Here is a 16,659-nt window from a genome sequence, read left to right as displayed (position 1 = left end):
GAGCATGCTGAAAAGTTGATAGTGTTATGTCCCTACTGTTCCTATGCAAACCTACGCCCTTGGAGGGTGCGCACCACTATTTGAGAAGTACCGAATTAACCTAGCATGCGTTGTTTGGGATTGTGTAAGGTGGGGTAACCATGCATACTTGGGGAGAACATTAAAACACCAGCAAGGCCAGAGCCAAGGTTAGAACCCTGAACCTCAGCACCGTAGTACCAGTTACTAGGGCACTGGGCAATCCTTTCCAACATTTTTTTTGTCATATGCCAAAATTGCACAGGACGTTTCAGCATAAAACCTGGGTTTGTACTAAGAATGGCTCTACTAGGAAATAAATTATAGTGCACAATATTTACTGAAAATTCTGCATGCAGTATAAAGTCTTTGCCCACCCACATGGCTGAATCATAAAAAAAATAAAATAACAGACTTTCATTATCCCCATCTCCTCCTTTCACACACCATAATGCACAATGGCGATGACACATGTAAGTCTTTATAAAAACTGTTTTGACAATATAACCCATGACACACTGGCCTGCCTGACTCAGTTGTGTACCTCCACACTGACTCAGTGATTCCAACAGGACGTAAGCTTGGTCGCCATAGCACGTCTGCTCGCCTGTCTTCCTGCGGTAGAAAGGATTTGCCGAGTCTGCACGAAACTCTGGTGTGGGTTCCAGGTCAGCAAGAACTTCTCGAAGTCTGTCTGGATTGTAAATCCAGTGCATGGGCTGGGCTGCAATGGAGAACACATACACACACACACGCACAAAATGCGGAAAAAAAGAGGGAAACTTACTGTCAACTGACAAAAGTTAATTGCTTATTTTAACTATTGAAGATTCCTGTACTGTGAACCTGCAGTCAAAATGTGTCAAGAGCAACCCCTCCTTTTTCTTGTCTTTTTTTAAAATCAGCATATCACAGATGCCTTAAGATGCATGTACCGTTGAGGATACATACATGACAAAATTGACAAAAAAGTAATCAGCAGTCCAATCATTATCAACTAAAATATTATTATTTACTTGCACTAGTTTCTATAGTTTTGCCCCAAAAAAGCAATGTCAAAATTGAAATTTTTGTATAATAAATACATAACTTACATAACTTAAATACATAACTTTTTAAAGGGAACCATGGGCTTTAATTATAAGCTTCAATTATAAGCTACAATTGTTCTCTTTTACTAAAATATGTTATTAGAAACACAGATATAATTGCCATTAATTTAATATTCTATAATATTTAGTACATGTTTTGACCTATGGAAACATGGCGCCATGTTTTAAGCGCGCAATGCACTCTGGGGGTAAATACGCTGCTGGGCTGGACGGGGAGAATAGCTGTGCTCTATAAAAGCAAAGCTAGAGTGACGACTGGCATGATTTTGTCACATTCCGCTGCTGGTCAGATTGTTTTGTTACAGAGCTATGGGATGAGTTCCTGACGCCGTACCAGCGTCCAATTCCAGCTTATCAGCAGTGTCTTTAAACCGATCCTAGGCGGCTTGCCGAAATATTGACTATTTGACAGTTTGTATTCTTGACCCCCTCGTTGCGAGTAGCATCCTTGTCTTGGTTTATTTATTCGTCTGCCTCTCACTGCGGTTTTACCTTGTTTTTAAAATTTTTTTTTAATTGATTCTGACCAACTGTCACGGACCCTTATTATGTCTCCCTTTTCACAATCAGTACTTTTTTTATTTGTTCAATAAACCCTGTTACGCAAACCCTCTGTCATTGTTGTCTGCTTGCTTTCACATTCTCAGACCATAATAGATTTGTTGATTTTCATCTGAGGACTTTTTACTGACTGCAGCTAATAGATCCATAAACAATACACATGCTATCGATGATGAAAAAAATTACATGGTCCTTGTGGTGTTAGTTAATGTGACTTAACAGTGTGGTCTTGAACGCTACCTGCAAGCAGCGACATTGCGAAGTCCCCAGCTGTCACTGTCACGAGACGAACACTACTCGTGTTCTGCAATTCCTTCGTACGCTCTGAAACGTCCTCACATGCGCACATTAGGGGTGTAACGGTACACAAAAATCTCGGTTCGGTACGTACCTCGGTTTTGAGGTCACGGTTCGGTTAATTTTCGGTACAGTAAGAAAACAAAATGCAAAATAGAAATGTGCTAGTTGTTTATTACACACCTTTGTGCTTTCAACAATATGAACATTACCGGTAGCCTATACAAAACTAGAATTCCGCTCAAAAAGTAGCGGGTATTTAAAGATAATAAAACAATTTGCCTTTCAGACACCGGGTATTGGTCAGCTTCCTGTGCTAAAGAGAAAAGCAATCCCAATGACAAAGATTTTAACATGTATTTTACAAATGAAATGTGAACGGTTTTCAAAAGCTTTATTGGTGGATTTTCTCAAGTTAAAGCGTCACACAGAAATTAATAAATGTAATTGTGTAAGCAGGATCTATTTTCTTATTATTTAACTACAGGTGTTTGAGCTCATTTCAATTTATTTAATTAAATGGGCTATTATTTATTTTATTATGTGTTTATATTTTACAAATGTGATGTAGTATTCATTTATATTGTATATTTTATGTTGTATAACTTTAGTTCCTATGTGAATATTAGTTCCTACTTGTTTTGTTGTGGTAGGAGGGTTTAGTATTGAACACGGGGCCGTGTTGGTTATTATTATAGCAGAGAAGATAGCAGTAAATCAAAAAAGACAAGTCAACTGTGCCTGATCTACCACTCAAAGAGATCTGATGGAGTCAAAAAGTAGGTTACGATTGCATATTAGTTTGAAAATCGACCAGATCCACCGTATTTTTACGCGAGTGACTTCCGGTCTGTCAGATCCTAGCTACCGGTAGTAGCATTGACGCAGGAGGGTCGCGTCTCCCGTCAAATAATAAACTCTGCCGTTCTTTTCGCGTGCGTTGAGCCGCTTCTGGGACGCGTCTAACACGCGGCCGCACTGCGACTGGTGTGCATTGGCAAGTTGACTTTAACGCCCGCGTTTCACTGCGTTCTCGCGGCGGCCACGTTGTCGCGCCGTTGACGTTTCTGGGTTATATACTGTCCTAACGTGTTGGTCCTCATTATAGTAGAGAAGACGGAGTAAATATAATCTCCACAAAGAAACTGTAACATGATCGACTCACAGCCTCGAAAAGTAAGGGTTACATTACGTCAGAAACTCGTTCGGTACGCCTCCGTTCCCAACCGAGCACCACGTACCGAAACTGTTCAATACAAATACAGTGCCTTGCAAAAGTATTCGGCCCCCTTGAACCTTGCAACCTTTCGCCACATTTCAGGCTTCAAACATAAAGATATAAAATTTTAATTTTTTGTCAAGAATCAACAACAAGTGGGACACAATCGTGAAGTGGAAGAAAATTTATTGGATAATTTAAACTTTTTTAACAAATAAAAAACTGAAAAGTGGGGCGTGCAATATTATTCGGCCCCCTTGCGTTAATACTTTGTAGCGCCACCTTTTGCTCCAATTACAGCTGCAAGTCGCTTGGGGTATGTTTCTATCAGTTTTGCACATCGAGAGACTGACATTCTTGCCCATTCTTCCTTGCAAAACAGCTCGAGCTCAGTGAGGTTGGATGGAGAGTGTTTGTGAACAGCAGTCTTCAGCTCTTTCCACAGATTCTCGATTGGATTCAGGTCTGGACTTTGACTTGGCCATTCTAACACCTGGATACGTTTATTTTTTTAACCATTCAATTGTAGATTTGGCTTTATGTTTAAGATCATTGTCCTGTTGAAAGATAAATCTCCGTCCCAGTCTCAGGTCTTGTGCAGATACCAACAGGTTTTCTTCCAGAATGTTCCTGTATTTGGCTGCATCCATCTTCCCGTCAATTTTAACCATCTTCCCTGTCCCTGCTGAAGAAAAGCAGGCCCAAACCATGATGCTGCCACCACCATGTTTGACAGTGGGGATGGTGTGTTCAGGGTGATGAGCTGTGTTGCTTTTACGCCAACCATATCGTTTTGCATTGTGGCCAAAAAGTTCAATTTTGGTTTCATCTGACCAGAGCACCTTCTTCCACATGTTTGGTGTGTCTCCCAGGTGGCTTGTGGCAAACTTTAAACGAGACTTTTTATGGATATCTTTGAGAAATGGCTTTCTTCTTGCCACTCTTCCATAAAGGCCAGATTTGTGCAGTGAACGACTGATTGTTGTCCTATGGACAGACTCTCCCACCTCAGTTGTAGATCTCTGCAGTTCATCCAGAGTGATCATGGGCCTCTTGGCTGCATCTCTGATCAGTTTTCTCCTTGTTTGAGAAGAAACTTTGGAAGGACGGCCGGGTCTTGGTAGATTTGCAGTGGTCTGATGCTCCTTCCATTTCAATATGATGGCTTGCACAGTGCTCCTTGAGTTGTTTAAAGCTTGGGAAATCTTTTTGTATCCAAATCCGGCTTTAAACTTCTCCACAACAGTATCTCGGACCTGCCTGGTGTGTTCCTTGGTTTTCATAATGCTCTCTGCACTTTAAACAGAACCCTGAGACTATCACAGAGCAGGTGCATTTATACGGAGACTTGATTACACACATTTGGATTTTATTTATCATCATCTGTCATTTAGGACAACATTGGATCATTCAGAGATCCTCACTGAACTTCTGGAGTGAGTTTGCTGCACTGAAAGTAAAGGGGCCGAATAATATTGCACGCCCCACTTTTCAGTTTTTTATTTGTTAAAAAAGTTTAAATTATCCAATAAATGTTGTTCCACTTCACGATTGTGTCCCACTTGTTGTTGATTCTTGACAAAAAAAAAAAAAAATTCATATCTTTATGTTTGAAGCCTGAAATGTGGCGAAAGGTTGCATGATTCGAGGGGGCCGAATACTTTTGCAAGGCACTGTACATGTACCGTTACACCCTTTAGCGCACATCGGTTAAAAGCGGCGAGTACTTACTATTTGTGTCTTTCCATCCATCCATCCATCCATCCATCCATCCATTCTTCCTGTATTTTTCAAACAGTCAATTCTTTTTTCAAATTATATTTTAAAATATAATTATACTATATGTTTCAAATAGTCTATCCTTAATGGCCTCTCGAGCCGAACGAAATCATCCGTGCAATCAGATTCGAAATTTTGCGTGACGTGTTCTTAACGAGCAATGTCATTCTTGCGTGTCTCCACAACAACATAGATGGCAAATGGGAGCGCTGACAATATGTTTCAATCCGCGGTAAAATCAGTTTTAATGACCAAAAACACATCGAGACAAGTCATTGATAACAGTTTGTCTCGCGCTAGCCTTGTTGAGTAAACTTCTCCATTCTCCGCTCGCGCTAGAGTTTCTTGTCGCTTCACCAACGTCACGTCTGCCCGTCGCCAATTGGTCCACTCCGCTGTCTGTTTGCTGTGGCCTGCTCCGCCCTGGGAATTTGATCCGCGGGACGGTCGCCAGACTCAATCGCTGGAACAGCGGTGAGTCTGAAGTTCCAAGCTAACTGTGACAGGCTGTTGGATTTCTCCTTTTCCTTTAATGCAATTCCTCCTCAATCAACTTTAAACAGTCCTTTCACCCCAACTGTCAATGTGGTTGTGGAGATGGTTGTGTGCGTGAGTGTGTGTGTGGTTTATATTGCATTTACGTACAGCACTGCACAAACACACAATTAGACACACGGTCGCGTCATGCATCCACTCCTGACTTTCTTACAATTGACTTCTGCATTCTGGTACGGTTCATGCGCTTCACATATCTACGTCAGGCAAACGTGGAAAATAACTGATGCTGAAGGCATCGAACGAACAACTATGTACATCTCAACAAACCATCACATGACTTTGCAGCCTTTTATACAACAAGAAGGCGTCCAGGAGGCATCCGATACCAGATGCCCGAGCCATGTCAACTGGCTCCTCTCAACACGGAGGAGTAGCAGCTCGACACCTAGTCCCTCCCAGATGACCGAGCTTCTCACCCAATGTCTAAGGGAGAGGCCTGTAACCCTGCGAAGGAAACTCATTTGGGCCGCTCGTGTCCGGGATCTTGTCCTTTCGGTCACGACCCACAGCTCATGACCATGGGTGAGGGTAGGAATGTAGATCAGCTGGTAAATACTACCTTTTCATTGCCTCAAAATACATTTTGCATGTGTTTCCTCTCATATTTAATAGTACTGAAGCATTGTTTTCTTGTGGTAGCAGATTGTTGATCTGTTGACCACATTAGTCACATAGTGTATATAAACCACACTCATTTGCTATTACTACATTTACGTGTTTTCTTAATGAATTTTAGTACATTCTGCCTGTATGCATTTAAACAAAACAAGCTGAAAGCACTCGGCAGTACTTTGGGTGTAAAATTTGCCTCTTTTAGGATGTTTTGCCGGTGCAGCACATTTTGGCAGAACATCGGTTTTGTCTACTCTTGTTTCATCCCATCTTTCCTGTTCATTTTGCATTTGCTGCTCGTTTTGTGAACTATCGACAGTGCTGTCCTGCTCATTAATGTTCCTCTCGAGTTCAAATTGAAAAGGCTGAACAGATGACATAGAGTCATACTCTGAAAACCTGGCAGCACCACCCGTTGACGTCACCGTCCACAGTGCATTGCTGCGTCAACAACAATAGCGACCTACTGGTTAAACTAATTTTACATTTTTTATAAAAACAAAAACATCAATATATATTAATTAATTATTATTATATATCAATAATATTTAATATCAAATTATTATAACTCGTGCTAACATTTATAAGTCTAGTGTCTCTATCCGTGGTTCCCTTTAAAATGAACATTGTTCACATTTTTAACCCATTGTTATTATTTTTGTTGTTATCATTTCATGGCTTTTGACATCATTTGGGTTGTTCATTTATTTATGAATTAATTCAATCTTACAGTTGAACTGTTTTGTTTCTAAAATGTGTTTGTAACATTTTTTTATGTTGGAGTTTCATTTTCATGCAGCACTTTGTTGCAGCTGAGGTTGCACTTAAAGCATTTTATACAGTATATATAACATTTTTCCCTTTAAAAACAGGAATTCCTCCTCAGCATCAACACCACACATTTTATCTTACCTGCTGCATCTGCTACCGCAGCCCCGATAATGGCCCCAACGGCTCTGTCTTGCACAGTTAAGGCCATCTGCTCACAGAAGCAAAACGAACAAGTCAAATATTGCATAAAAGATGATGATAAAACATTTCATTTGATAAATATTTGAATGTGGATGTGATACCGTATGCATGACATTTTTAAAAATGATATTAATTTGAAATTTCTAGCTGCTTTTGAATTTATAGATGAAGAACTATGATAACCAAAATGTATAACAGGATTAATCAATAATAGACAACACAATATTACATGTTCAGTCTTGTTAGTAGTATTATTTTCATGACTTACTCATAAGGTGAGTGAACAATGACATGGGTTATTTAAGAGATGAATGCGCTCATGTATATTCTTACCTTAGAGTCTTCGTGTGACCTTGTTGTAGTCCACTTGACATGTTTTGAAACATCAACTGATCCACCCCCTTCTAAACTGGGGGGAGGGTAACACTGGCCCCCTGATAACGAAGCTCCAATTACAAAACAGAGGATGTGGTAACACTTACAACGGTCAAATATATCTTAGTGATGCTTTTACATCATCCACTTTTAACCCCTTCAGATAGACGCTAACAAATGATGGCTTTTACCAACTGTCCAGAGGGCAACTGAAAGCCAATCTGATGCGTCATGCTCACTCTCTCTGTATACCTTCCACTCCATTGCCTCCATCCCGATGCTCTCCCAGCTGATCCCCATTGGTGATTCCACTCGGATGAGGCCCTGCAAGGCCTGGCCGGGCTCCATTTGTCCCAGATCTCTCTTGGGGATCCCGGTCCATCAATTTCTCTTATGGCTCTCTAAGTGAACAAAATAGACTCACCCAATCAATTCCGGTTAACAGCAATGAACACAAACCCAAATACAGTCACGTTCACTGAAAACCATCAGTTATTTTCTATTCATTTTACCATGCAATGCTTAGAATAGATTGTTTAAACTAGGCACCAAAGATACCGAGTTACCTTTAAAAAAAAAAAAAAAAAAAAGAACAAATACTGTATATACAGTATTGTTGATTTATTACAGTACACTAATAACAGGAAATGCAGCAAGGACCTAGTTTAGACCTCATTGCTGGGAATACATAAAAAGATCCTCCTCCAGATCAAGTAACACAAAGAGCAGACTGGACATCTATCAATGACAACCAGGAGGTGTGATCATATGTGTGGGGGTAGCATACATTTTAGAGCAAAGAGCATCTGGCCGGACAGTGGGAGGGTGCTAATGATGCCCAAACCTGTAAAGTCATCACATTCAGCCAAATTCTATTCTAACTTTATTATCAAAGCAATGGATGATGACGCCAAGCATCTGGACTCAAATGACAGAACAGTACATTTTTAGAATGGCTAATTTTACTTTCTGATTTGCAACAATAGTGATGTTACACATAAGCTTTCCATGCGTGAGCTGACTTTAACCATGTAAATTAGTTTTGAAAGAAAAGTTGCTGTTTTATAATAATAATAATACATGTTATTTGACGGCGCCTTTCTGGCACTCAAGGTTGCTGTACAATCATTTTAAAAACCATTTAAATAAATGTAAGATTCAAAAACAGTAAAAATAATAAGATATAGAACGATTAAGATATATTTAAAATACAGTGGTACCTCAACATACGAAGTTAATTTCTTCCATGGCTTTGTTTGTACAGTGTTATGGAAAAGTATCTGATCCTTTTGGAATTTCTCACATTTCTGCATAGATTCACCAACAAATGTGATCTGATCTTTGTCAAAATCACACAGATGTAAAAACGGTTTGCTTTAACTAAAACCACCCACACATTTATAGGTTTTCATATTCTAATGAGGATAGCATGCAACAAATTTCAGAAGGGGAGAAATAAGTAAGTGAACCCTCTGCCTAAGGAGACTTAAAGAGCAATTGAAACCAGTTTTTACCAAACAATTAAAGTCAGGTGTGTGCTCAATCACTGATAAGTGGTTTAAAGCTGCCCTGCCCACTATAAAACACACACCTGGTAAGAATTGTCTTGATGAGAAGCATTGTCTGATGTGCATCATGGCTCGGTCAAAAGAGCTGTCTGAAGACCTGATATTAAGGATTGTTGATTGGTATATAGCTGGGAAAAGATACAAAACTATCTCTAACAGTCTGAATGTTCATCAATCGACAGACAGAGAAGTTGTCGACAAATGAGAGAGTTTGGCACTGTTGCTTCTCTCCCAAGGAGTGGCCGTCCACCAAAGATGACGCCAAGTGTTTAGCACAGAATACTCAGAGAAGTAAAAAAGAACCCTAGAGTGTCTGCTAAAGACATAAATCAGTGGCACAGTCCAATATCTCTGTGCACACATCAACTATATGTAAAACTACGGCCAAGACTGGTGTTCAAGGGAGGACACCACGGAAGAAGCTACTGCTGTCGAAAAAAAAAAAACGTTGCTCATTTAATGTTCGCAAAAAGGCACTTGGACACTCCACAGAAGTTTTGGCAAAATATTTTGTGGACAAATGAAACCATAGTTGAATTGTTTGGGAGTAACACACAACGTCATGTGTGGAGGAAAAATGGAACAGCTCACCAACATCGACACATAGATGTTGTGACCGTTTCTCTGCGCATTTGCCATTTACATTCCCGAAGAGGAAAGGCGATCGACAAATGACAATGACAATGTAAAAGCCAAACAGAAAAGGCAAAGGCAAAAAATATAATTGTCATTGTTTTTTCCGTTTGTGGTGTTCAGTGACAGAAAGTAAAAGTCAATGAAAAATATTGTCATTATTTTTTCCGTTCGTGGTTGTTAATGACCAAAAGTAAATGTCAATGACAAAGTATACTGTTATATTTTTATTACCTTGGTCTTTCCAAGGGAAAGAACAAGGTATTGTTATTGTGCAACTTTATTATTATAATAATTATTATTATTATTACCTTGGTCTTTCCAAGGGAAAGAACAAGGTATTGTTATTGTGCAACTTTATTGTTCTTATTATTATTATTATTATTATTCATCTTATTCTCCGCGTTTTTTTGAGCCAACGCACAGCCCAAACCGTAGCACCGATCGGCACCGTTCAAGTATCGGCACGACCGGATTTTTCGCGTGACGATGGGAATTTTTCAAACCGCCACGAAAAATTTTCCGTTCGCCCGTAAACGGCAATTTTCCGAAAAATAAAAAAAGTTTCAAAATGTATCTAGTCCTACAATTTTTGACCAAATCACATAATTTGGGCATCAAAAATTCCGGGACGGTGAGGGGCATAAAAGTTGTATACAGAATTTGGCAAAAATTTACGGTTCCCCGGAAATTTGCCAAAAACTTTCCTATTCATTTTGAATGGAAAAAAAACGCGCGCTTCACAGCCCGAACCGTTAGACCGATCGGCACCGTTCAAGTATCGGCACGACCGGAATTTTTGCGTGACACAGGAAACTTTACAAATGGCCCCGAAAATTTTTCCGTTCGTCCGTAAACGGCAATTTTCCGTGAAAAAAAAAAAAGTTTCAAAATGTATCTAGTCCTACAATTTTTGATCAAATCAAATAATTTGAGCATCAAAAATTCCGGGACGGTGAGGGGCATAAAAGTTGTATACAGAATTTGGAAAAAAATTACGCTTCCTCGGAAATTTGCCAAAAACTATCCCATTCATTTCGAATGGGAAAAGTCCCATTCACTTCCAATGGGATTTCCAATGGAATTTACATTGCATTGATGCCATTGACGGCCATGCATGTCGAATCTACTGATGCCAATGTACTTGGATTCAACTGACTATATAGATGTCGATGCCATTGACTGCCATGGACGTCCAAAATTTTTCCCATTCATTTTCAATGGGGAAAAAACAAAATTACCCCAAATCAACAGAAAATGACCAGATATCAATAGGACGTGTCCCCCAAACTTCCCCAATTCCATTGACGCTTATGAAGGGTGCCGCCATTGACTTACATGGACGTCCAAAATTTTTCCCATTCATTTTCAATGGGGAAAAAACTACATTTCTCCAAATCAACAGAAAATGACCAGATATCAATAGGACGTATATCCCAAACGTCCCCAATTCCATTGACGCTTATGGGGGGTGCTGCCATTGACGTCCATGGACGTCCAAAATTTTACCCATTCATTTTCAATGGGAATTTTTTTTTTCTCCCCCAAATCAACAGAAAATGACTAGATATCAATAGGACCTGTCCCCCAAATGTCCCCGATTGCATTGCTACTTATGGAGGGTGATGCCATTGACGTCCAGGGACGTCCAAACTTCCCATTCATTTCCAATGGCATTTCTTCATGTTTGTTCATTCTTTTGATGCCAATGTACTTGGATTCCATTGACGGTTATGTAAGTTGATACCATTGACGTCCAAGGACGTCCAAAATTTTTCCCATTCATTTTCAATGGGAATTTTTTTTTTCCCCCAAAATCAACAGAAAATGACTAGATATCATTAGGACGTGTCCCCCAAATGTCCCCGATTGCATTACCGCTTATGGGGGGTGATGCCATTGACGTCCATGGACGTCCAAACTTCCCAATCATTTCCAAAGCCATTTCTTCATGTTTGTTCATTCTATTGATGCCAATGTACTTGGATTCCATTGACGCTTATGTAAGTTGATACCATTGACGTCCATGGACGTCCAAAATTTTTCCCATTCATTTTCAATGGGATTTTTTTTTTTTTTTCCCAAATCAACAGAAAATGACTAGATATCATTAGGACGTTTCCCCCAAATGTCCCGGATTGCATTGCCGCTTATGGAGGGTGATGCCATTGACGTTCATGGACGTCCAAACTTCCCATTCATTTCCAATGGCATTTCTTCATGTTTGTTCATTTTATTGATGCCAATGTACTTGGATTCCATTGACGCTTATGTAAGTTGATACCATTGACGTCCAAAATTTTTCCCATTCATTTTCAATGGGAATTTTTTTTTTTTTCCCAAATCAACAGAAAATGACTAGATATCATTAGGACGTGTCCCCCAAACTTCCCCGATTCCATTAACAATTATGAAAGGTGCCGCCATTGACGTCCATGGACGTCCAATTCTCCCATTCATTTCTAACGGCTTTTACTTTGTTTTTTGCCAATGACTGGCATTATGATCCATTCTATTGATAGACCTGAGTGGGGCTAAGATCTGTATCTCCACAGAGGAAAGACCAAGGTGTGTAATTTCTCCCGAAATTGCAGTTTCTAGTTACCTTGGTCTTTCTGAAAGAAAGAACAAGGTATTGTTATTGTGCAACTTTATTGTACTTATTATTTATTCATCTTATTCTCCGCGTTTTTTTGAGCCAACGCACAGCCCAAACCGTAGCACCGATCGGCACAGTTCAAGTATCGGCACGACCGGAATTTTCGCGTGACGATGGGAATTTTTCAAACCGCCACGAAAAATTTTCCGTTCGCCCGTAAACGGCAATTTTCCGAAAAATAAAAAAAGTTTCAAAATGTATCTAGTCCTACAATTTTTGACCAAATCACATAATTTGGGCATCAAAAATTCCGGGACGGTGAGGGGCATAAAAGTTGTATACAGAATTTGGCAAAAATTTACGGTTCCCCGGAAATTTGCCAAAAACTTTCCTATTCATTTTGAATGGAAAAAAAACGCGCGCTTCACAGCCCGAACCGTTAGACCGATCGGCACCGTTCAAGTATCGGCACGACCGGAATTTTCGCGTGACACAGGAAACTTTACAAATGGCCCCGAAAATTTTTCCGTTCGTCCGTAAACGGCAATTTTCCGTGAAAAAAAAAAAAGTTTCAAAATGTATCTAGTCCTACAATTTTTGACCAAATCACATAATTTGGGCATCAAAAATTCCGGGACGGTGAGGGGCATAAAAGTTGTATACAGAATTTGGAAAAAAATTACGCTTCCTCGGAAATTTGCCAAAAACTATCCCATTCATTTCGAATGGGAAAAGTCCCATTCACTTCCAATGGGATTTCCAATGGAATTTACATTGCATTGATGCCATTGACGGCCATGCATGTCGAATCTACTGATGCCAATGTACTTGGATTCAATTGACTATATGGATGTCGATGCCATTGTCTGCCATGGACGTCCAAAATTTTTCCCATTCATTTTCAATGGGGAAAAAACAAAATTACCCCAAATCAACAGAAAATGACCAGATATCAATAGGACGTGTCCCCCAAACTTCCCCAATTCCATTGACGCTTATGAAGGGTGCCGCCATTGACTTACATGGACGTCCAAAATTTTTCCCATTCATTTTCAATGGGGAAAAAACTAAATTTCTCCAAATCAACAGAAAATGACCAGATATCAATAGGACGTATATCCCAAACGTCCCCAACTCCATTGACGCTTATGGGGGGTGCTGCCATTGACGTCCATGGACGTCCAAAATTTTACCCATTCATTTTCAATGGGAAATTTTTTTTTTTCCCCAAATCAACAGAAAATGACTAGATATCAATAGGACCTGTCCCCCAAATGTCCCCGATTGCATTGCTGCTTATGGAGGGTGATGCCATTGACGTCCAGGGACGTCCAAACTTCCCATTCATTTCCAATGGCATTTCTTCATGTTTGTACATTCTTTTGATGCCAATGTACTTGGATTCCATTGACGCTTATGTAAGTTTATACCATTGACGTCCATGGACGTCCAAAATTTTTCCCATTCATTTTCAATGGGAATTTTTTTTTTTTTCCCCAAATCAACAGAAAATGACTAGATATCAATAGGACGTTTCCCCCAAATGTGCCCGATTGCATTGCTGCTTATGGAGGGTGATGCCATTGACGTCCACGGACGTCCAAACTTCCCATTAATTTCCAATGGCATTTCTTCATGTTTGTTCATTCTATTGATGCCAATGTACTTGGATTCCATTGACGCTTATGTAAGTTGATACCATTGACGTCCATGGACGTCCAAAATTTTTCCCATTCATTTTCAATGGGAATTTTTTTTTTTTTCCCCAAATCAACAGAAAATGACTAGATATCATTAGGACGTGTCCCCCAAATGTCCCCGATTGCATTGCCGCTTATGGGGGGTGATGCCATTGACGTCCATGGACGTCCAAACTTCCCATTAAATACCAATGGCATTTCTTCATGTTTGTTCATTCTTTTGATGCCAATGTACTTGGATTCCATTGACGCTTATGTAAGTTTATACCATTGACGTCCATGGACGTCCAAAATTTTTCCCATTCATTTTCAATGGGAATTTTTTTTTTTTTCCCCAAATCAACAGAAAATGACTAGATATCAATAGGACGTTTCCCCCAAATGTGCCCGATTGCATTGCTGCTTATGGAGGGTGATGCCATTGACGTCCACGGACGTCCAAACTTCCCATTCATTTCCAATGGCATTTCTTCATGTTTGTTCATTCTATTGATGCCAATGTACTTGGATTCCATTGACGCTTATGTAAGTTGATACCATTGACGTCCATGGACGTCCAAAATTTTTCCCATTCATTTTCAATGGGAATTTTTTTTTTTTCCCCCAAATCAACAGAAAATGACTAGATATCATTAGGACGTGTCCCCCAAATGTCCCCGATTGCATTGCCGCTTATGGGGGGTGATGCCATTGACGTCCATGGACGTCCAAACTTCCCATTCATTTCCAAAGTCATTTCTTCATGTTTGTTCATTCTATTGATGCCAATGTACTTGGATTCCATTCACGCTTATGTAAGTTGATACCATTGACGTCCATGGACGTCCAAAATTTTTCCCATTCATTTTCAATGGGATTTTTTTTTTTTTCCCCAAATCAACAGAAAATGACTAGATATCATTAGGACGTGTCCCCCAAATGTCCCCGATTGCATTGCCGCTTATGGAGGGTGATGCCATTGACGTCCATGGACGTCCAAACTTCCCATTCATTTCCAATGGTATTTCTTCATGTTTGTTCATTTTATTGATGCCAATGTACTTGGATTCCATTGACGCTTATGTAAGTTGATACCATTGACGTCCATGGACGTCCAAAATTTTTCCCATTCATTTTCAATGGGAATTTTTTTTTTTTTTCCCAAATCAACAGAAAATGACTAGATATCAATAGGACGTGTCCCCCAAACTTCCCCGATTCCATTAACAATTATGGAGGGTGCCGCCATTGACGGACATGGACGTCCAATTCTCCCAATCTTTTCTAACGGCTTTAACTATGTTTAGTGCCAATGACTGGCATTATGATCCATTCTATTGATAGACCTGAGTGGGGCTAAGATCTGTATCTCCACAGAGGAAAGACCAAGGTGTGTAATTTCTCCCGAAATTGCAGTTTCTAGTTATTATTATTATTCAATAATTCTCCGCGTTTTTTTGAGCCAACGCACAGCCCAAACCGTAGCACCGATCGGCACCGTTGAAGTATCGGCACGACCGGATTTTTCGCGTGACGATGGGAATTTTTCAAACCGCCACGAAAAATTTTCCGTTCGCCCGTAAACGGCAATTTTCCGAAAAATAAAAAAAGTTTCAAAATGTATCTAGTCCTACAATTTTTGACCAAATCACATAATTTGGGCATCAAAAATTCCGGGACGTTGAGGGGCATAAAAGTTGTATACAGAATTTGGCAAAAATTTACGGTTCCCCGGAAATTTGCCAAAAACTTTCCTATTCATTTTGAATGGAAAAAAAACGCGCGCTTCACAGCCCGAACCGTTAGACCGATCGGCACCGTTCAAGTATCGGCACGACCGGAATTTTCGCGTGACACAGGAAACTTTACAAATGGCCCCGAAAATTTTTCCGTTCGTCCGTAAACGGCAATTTTCCATGAAAAAAAAAAAAGTTTCAAAATGTATCTAGTCCTACAATTTTTGACCAAATCACATAATTTGGGCATCAAAAATTCCGGGACGGTGAGGGGCATAAAAGTTGTATACAGAATTTGGAAAAAAATTACGCTTCCTCGGAAATTTGCCAAAAACTATCCCATTCATTTCGAATGGGAAAAGTCCCATTCACTTCCAATGGGATTTCCATAGAATTTACATTGCATTGATGCCATTGACGGCCATGCATGTCGAATCTACTGATGCCAATGTACTTGGATTCAATTGACTATATGGATGTCGATGCCATTGACTGCCACGGACGTCCAAAATTTTTCCCATTCATTTTCAATGGGGAAAAAACAAAATTTCCCCAAATAAACAGAAAATGGCCAGATATCAATAGGACGTGTCCCCCAAACTTCCCCAATTCCATTGACGCTTATGGGGGGTGCTGCCATTGACTTCCATGGACGTCCAAAATTTTCCCCATTCATTTTCAATGGGGAAAAAACTAAATTTCTCCAAATCGACAGAAAATGACCAGATATCAATAGGACGTATACCCCAAACGTCCCCAACTCCATTGACGCTTATGGGGGGTGCTGCCATTGACATCCATGGACGTCCAAAATTTTTCCCATTCATTTTCAATGGGGAAAAAACTAAATTTCTCCAAATCGACAGAAAATGACCAGATATCAATAGGACGTATACCCCAAACGTCCCCAACTCCATTGACGCTTATGGGGGGTGCTGCCA

At 39.9% G+C, this 16,659-nt stretch overlaps 1 protein-coding gene across 1 annotated transcript in view; it reads right to left on the bottom strand.

Moving 5' to 3' along the window:
* LOC130908456 (crystallin J1A-like) overlaps positions 1 to 16,659 on the bottom strand; it is a 71,127-nt gene that overhangs the window by 28,070 nt on the left and 26,398 nt on the right. Inside the window, exons 2-5 of the mRNA XM_057823894.1 lie at positions 7,756 to 7,904; positions 7,462 to 7,562; positions 7,069 to 7,135; positions 563 to 742 (exon numbers count right to left, since the gene is read on the bottom strand). Coding sequence (XP_057679877.1) covers positions 563 to 742; positions 7,069 to 7,135; positions 7,462 to 7,562; positions 7,756 to 7,885 — 478 coding nt within the window. The 5' untranslated portion in view covers positions 7,886 to 7,904. The remainder of the gene's footprint in view (positions 1 to 562; positions 743 to 7,068; positions 7,136 to 7,461; positions 7,563 to 7,755; positions 7,905 to 16,659) is intronic.

Source organism: Corythoichthys intestinalis, chromosome 20 (assembly GCF_030265065.1).
Source record: "Corythoichthys intestinalis isolate RoL2023-P3 chromosome 20, ASM3026506v1, whole genome shotgun sequence".
Classification (NCBI taxonomy): Eukaryota; Metazoa; Chordata; class Actinopteri; order Syngnathiformes; family Syngnathidae; genus Corythoichthys; species Corythoichthys intestinalis.
This window is presented reverse-complemented; position numbering and strand designations above follow the sequence as displayed.